This window comes from Molothrus ater, chromosome 2 (genome assembly GCF_012460135.2).
Source record: "Molothrus ater isolate BHLD 08-10-18 breed brown headed cowbird chromosome 2, BPBGC_Mater_1.1, whole genome shotgun sequence".
Taxonomy (NCBI): Eukaryota; Metazoa; Chordata; class Aves; order Passeriformes; family Icteridae; genus Molothrus; species Molothrus ater.
In genome coordinates this window covers 69,161,240-69,167,239 of record NC_050479.2, presented here as the reverse complement: position 1 = coordinate 69,167,239, position 6,000 = coordinate 69,161,240, and the positions used below count along the sequence as shown (strand labels likewise).

The 6,000-nt window shown below is 44.2% G+C and overlaps 1 protein-coding gene across 1 annotated transcript in view; it reads right to left on the bottom strand.

The window, feature by feature from the left end:
- Positions 1–1,033: 1,033 nt before the first annotated feature.
- SLC7A1 (solute carrier family 7 member 1) overlaps positions 1,034–6,000 on the bottom strand; it is a 37,205-nt gene continuing 32,238 nt past the window's right edge. Inside the window, exons 11-12 of the mRNA XM_036404279.2 lie at positions 3,894–4,002; positions 1,034–3,302 (exon numbers count right to left, since the gene is read on the bottom strand). Coding sequence (XP_036260172.1) covers positions 3,193–3,302; positions 3,894–4,002 — 219 coding nt within the window. The 3' untranslated portion in view covers positions 1,034–3,192. The remainder of the gene's footprint in view (positions 3,303–3,893; positions 4,003–6,000) is intronic.

The following is a 6,000-nucleotide window of genomic DNA, read 5'->3' as shown; positions in this document are numbered from 1 at the left end:
CTCACTTGATGCACAGCAGCAAGGACTTGTGGTGTGGGCAGGGGGGGGGGAGGAAAAGAAAAAAAACTATCAAGTGCAAAATCAGGTATTTTGTCTCTGCACTGATGGTGGTTGTGTCCCATGGACACTCTGAGGAGCCTCTGTACAGTTTCCCATGCAGCAGGAGTTCTGTGGTCCCGTTTATTATGTGGCTAATGATTACAGGAAGAGTTTGTATTTTTTCAATTATGATGTACAGATAAGTGTAATATATTCCTGATAATAAATCCGTGTGCCAGTGCACCTGTGGGCTGACGGATACAAACCAGCATGTCCTGCCGTGTTTCTGTGCACACAGGAACTGGGATGAATGGGAAACAAAGCAAAAGCCCATTAGAGGGTTACCCCATTAAGGTAAAGACAGAAACTAGTCATTAGCTTCCTGGCAGCAGGGCTGGTCAGCTGCCTTACTGACAGTGCCTCACATGCTAGGAGTTTCCATGGACTCATTTTCTAGGATGCTTCCAATGACTGGGGCTGCCAGAACAGTGATTGTGGTCTGCAATGTTTCCATTAAAGTGTCATGCTGCAGAACATGATAACAGGAACATTTCTGCCTGTGGTTCAGCTCATCAGCAAAACACTGAACTCCCAGTGTTCAGTTCACTCAGTTTCAACACCCCAACCCTGCCCCCTTCACTCTGCCCTCCTGCTGAGAGCCACAGAGCTGCTCAGGCTTTACCACAAGGATTAAAAGGGACCAGGTCATACTCCACCTCGGGAATGTGCCTGACAACATCCTCCTGAAAGATTTTTCACCAGGGCCCTTGGCTTGCTCGGCACAGATGAAGCTTTGAAAGCTTCATGTTTTCACTGAACAGAAGCTGGTAGCCAGGTAGGGAAAAACATCCTTATATTTTTAGTACAATACAAAACTTTGATCCTGTCTTGAGTTTTCATCTTGTTGCCCTCCAACCACATTTTCAGTGCCTTTTGGGAGGCTGTGGAGTATGTCGAGCTTGCCTGTGTTTAAACAAAATAGACTTCAACTTAGTGGCTTTTAATTTCTATATTAATCTCGCCCTGCTTGAGTAAGACTTTGTATATGCACAAGGAGCAAAGCCTTGGCAGATGGTCAAGACCCAGTGACTGGAGCAGACCCCCGACTTCATTCTGAGGGGGAAGCTGCACTCATAACACACCCTGAAGTGCGCCTAGGAGGCAATGAACACATTGCCTTCACTTCCTCAAATTGCAATCCTGTCAAGAAAAGCTTCCCAATGTACTAGAATTAAAAGATGAAAACACTTCAATGGGCAGAAAGCCATAAAGTCTCTTGGAAACGGTGAGAAATGGTCCACAATCCAGCCATGAAATCCAGGAGATGGTCTGATTCCCTTTTCTGCTGCATCAGATGCCTGGTGAGATCCTGGGCAAGTCATGCAGGGGTCTGTTCAGTTCTCCAACTCAATGACAGGTGCAAGAGCCTGTCGCTTCATCAGCAAGAGTCATGCTGACAAAGCAACTAAAGACTGTCCAGTGTTCAGAGGCAGTAGTATGAAGGACACCTAGGAAAGCATCCGCTCACATTGGGAAAGGGGATTTCTGCAGTATCTGTCTGGGATGCTCCAGCCCAGAGATGTTTGAGAGCAGGTTGGACAGGGCTTTTAGCAACCTGATCTAGTTAAAGATGTCCCTGCTGATGTCAGGTAAGGTGGACCAAATGATATTCAAAGGTCTCTTTCCAACCCAACTGTTCCACAATTCTAAGATTTGTTTTTCAGTACAAGCTGAAGCGTTAATTTAGATCAGTCGCATTACCTGGGCATGGCTCACCTTAATAAGCCTTTTTAGGGTAGTGGATTAATTTGGCTAGGGAAAGCTATTAGAGAGAATTAAAACAAAAAAATCATTTTACAGCCAAAACCAAGGCATTGTCAATCAAATATAGACCCTGGTCTCAATTCCAAATTTCCCACCTTTCACTACAGGCAGGCTCTGGAGAAGATCTCCAGCCCCAAAGAGAAAGCTCCCCTCAGCAAGTCAGACCCTAGAGTTTAATGGTGTTTTCTGGGCTGCACACTTTGATAGGACTGAAAAGTCCCTCCACACCCCCAGAGCCTCCCCTGGGCAGGTGGCTGACACCAGGCATTGCTCACATCAGAACTTTGTTCCTCTGAGGATTCTCCTGTGCTTCCCCTCCCAGGGCAGGAATGTGCTCCAGCCACCAATGCCAAACCAAAGTTGCTATGCCAGGCAGCCAGCACAGAAGACTGATGTGGGGGGAGGAACATAGGGCTGCACTCTCTGTCAGAGCTAGCTCAGTTCTGCTGGCCACCCCACCACTACAGCCACAGCACTGGTGATTTCTGAGGCAAAGAGGCAGGACTGCTCTTTGGAGACACCTGTTGTTTTCAAGCCTTTGCAGTACTTGCACCACGTGGTTTCCTGACTAAAGCTGGCAATTCCTCTGTGGAGTGTACAGTTGGGAGAAACACCTGCTGCTGTTAGCTGTGTGTTGCTGAGTGATCGCTCACCTGACAATCAGCAACTACGAACCTTCCCAACATTTCACAGCAGTGACATGCTTTAAAGCATGTGAGCACTAGCTACAAAACCCAGTTAAATAAAAACAAAAAAGGTAAGACCTGATAGTCTAAAGAATGCAAATCTTGCAGGTGCTTTGTTAACCTGGGGAAATCTAGTGACTGGGGAGAATTTTTTTTTGTGTGTGTGCATGTACAGAGGGTACAGCTCACATAGGGTGAAGGATGGATCCTGGTCTACGCCTGATAGTAGCACTGCAAAACCTGCTCCATGTAAAATTGAGTAGAATATCTGTCGGGAGGTAATTCCCAGGGCTACTGAAAGAAGGACATTTGTGAGGCCTGGTTTCATAGCAGCAGTTGCACACAGAAGCAGTTCTTTTTCTACACTGGGGAAAAAAAAACAAAACCGGAGAGGGAGAGAGGGAAACGCCCAGATGAGCTGCCAGTGCTGCTGGGAATATGCCAGAGTTGTGTCTTTTCATCTTGTGGTCCCTTTTAACTGTGCTGCTAAACAAACTGCAAGCTGCAGTAACCAAGTGGGGGAGGCCTGCATTCTGCTTCCTTATTTCTGCATAACTGATTACAGGTGTAATCTGGTTCAGGACCCCCACCACAAAGTTTCTTTCACTGCAGCCATTCTTTCAGTCGCCCGTAAGCCAAACAGTCATTTACAGCTGTCTGAGCCAGTGTCTGTGTTTCTCTCCGCTTCTGCTGAGGCTGCATAGCTGGCTTCCACACTGTGCCATATTCCATAGGTAAAGTAGATGATAAAGCCTGTGGAAGCCAAGGGAGAGGGCACTGTTAGCTCTGAAAAGAAACAGAAACCTCTACTCACATCTACTGACCCAAGCTACACCAGTCTAAGTCCAGCCATCCTCATGGTTAGCTTCTAGCAGACAGCCACTATCTTCTTTAGGGAAAAAAGCCATTAACACAGGCACCAGTCTTTAAAAGTCAATCTATCCCAGCCCCAAACAGGATCCTGATTTGAGCATCTCAGACAATTCAGCCTTATCTAAGTGGCTGCTGGGAGCATCTTGGGATGCAGCTCAGCTTATTCAGCTCCAGAAGCACAAGCTCCACCACCTGGACAGCAGTGCAAGGCTTGCCAACAAGGAATGCTCTGTGGTTTCTTGTTGGCAACAAGACCCATAAGATGGTTCATGGGTTGTTGTTTTGTCCACACAAAGGCTTCAAGACCCTTTGATTTGAAACAAAGCTTGTTACATGCTGACTAAAGGGCTTCAGTCAAGTCACCAGGGTTCCCCAGGGATGACCAGAGCGCAGAATCCCTCCCTGGAATAATAAATTTATGGTGAACAAAATCTAGTAACTCTGAACATAGAATTTTCCACTTAAACTCACCTAGGAGCATCCAGATTGCAAACCGAATCCACGTGCCTGCGTCTAGCTGCATCATGAGGTAAACATTGACAAAAATACTCCCAACAGGAAGAAAGGGCAAAAAAGGTACCTGAGAAAGAATAAGGGATATGTTACATCTACAAGCATGGTTAATGAGCAGGAACGAACATCACATCCCTTGTAAATGGGAAGTGATGGCTGTTACCAACTCTTCAGCTGCCAGATGTGAGAAAAGGCAAGGTTAAACCCAAAAGGCCAACACAGGAGGGGCATGTGAACGATGCTGTTCACCTGTTTTAAAAGCCTGTTTTGTGGTCTAGAAGGAGGTAAGAGGCAAATTTTAGTGGCAATACTAAATACTTGTGGGGCAAAGGAGAGAAGAGTAAAAACCAAGGACTGTATCATGACAAGCGCCTATTGAAGACCAAGAGATGAAGATAAGGGGAATGTCAGAGGAGGGACCTGAGGAACTTCATCCATCAGGTACCAAGGCAGTGAAGCAATAGAGAGCAAACTATCCCAAAGCAAGGAAAACCAGCAAATACTGCAAGAGATGACTATACCAGTACCAAGAATGCCTCAGTGGTCTGACAATCAAAGAAGAATGAGACAGCAAAGCCAAAATGCAAAAAAAAGAATACAGAAAATAGCACTGCAAATAAAAAAATCAAACAAGGCAAATTATAATACTAGAAATGTTTCTGAATATGGTGGAATTAAGTGGAAAGTGAACTTCACTCCTAAGGAAAAAAGGAGAACTACAAAAACAAACAGGCATAAATGTGGGCCTTTCTTAATTTAAGCTTTGCCAAAAAAAATTTATGTAAAGTAGCTGCTCACATCATTAGAGAGAGGGGCTAGGCACACAAATTAGAAAATAGAAGAAGAATATTTTTCTAAAGCTGGCTTTGTCAAGTCAGTAGAGACAAAATTTCCCTAGGTGGGTGACTTATGTACCCAGAGATTGCAGAAGTGATCTCTGAACTATTAAATAAGCAACTCTGAGAGCTCTAGGTAGACTGGTAAAGTCTCTTAAGACTAGGGAAGAGAGAAAAATTACCTGTTAAAAAATACAGAAAAACAACTGGGAAACAAACAGGTCAGCCTTGGATTTCCAGAGTGATTTTGGAGAAAAATCATCATCAGGTTGTAAATGCCCAAAGAACAGCAAGGAGATAAGAAAAAAGATTGCCAAGCATTGCAACAGGCTACCCAGGGAAGTGGTGCAATCATCATAGCTGGAGGTGCTAAGACATGTAGATGTGGCACTGAGGGACATGGTCTAGAGGTGGATTTGGCAGTCCTGGGCTAATGGTTGGACTTGATGATCTTAAAGCTCTTTTCCAACCAAAATGATTCTATGATTTTATGATTACAGATTTAGCTGTGACAAGTATAATTTTCTTTTTTTCTTGGACAGGGTAGTGGCTGAGGGGGAAAAAAAGGACCTGAAATATCCTGAATGAAAGGTGAACAGACCTCTTCAGAAGCATGTTCAGAAAATATGATCTAGTGAGAGTATATAACTTTTTTCTCCTGGACATTTCTGTTTCCACCTTTGGGACCATTACCCCAAAATGAGCTGCAAAGACAACCTTGGAAAACTCTGGCTGTATTAAGTTACTAAAATCTGAGAATTTACTGAAAAATTTTAATTGAAGAGCAATCCAAATGAAAGCAGTTTAGAGGATGGATTATAACAAAAAAATAATTTAATAAATTGCAGAGCTACCTGAAATCAATATGATAAAGCATGACTTGTAGGATTACACTGGGAGAAAAAACCCATCCCAGTGTTTAATATAGAAAGGATGGTGTTCTTAGAGAGGGCAGGAAAACAACAGAGTTCCTCATACTTAAGGCTGTTTAAGAGAGAATGGTCATCTCTTAGCCTCCATGAGGACTAAGGAGGACATGAAAATACACTTAGAGCCTTAGATCTTTGCAAACAAGTTTACTTCTTGTGTTCTTTCTCCCTTAGTATCCATGATCTGATGTGGCCCTTCACAACCATCCCCTTTCCTCCAGTGTATGTCTGTTCCCTATCCTATAACCATCTGCTTTCAAATGCAGGGTCCTGCCCTTCCCTTCCAGCCACACCTCTGCA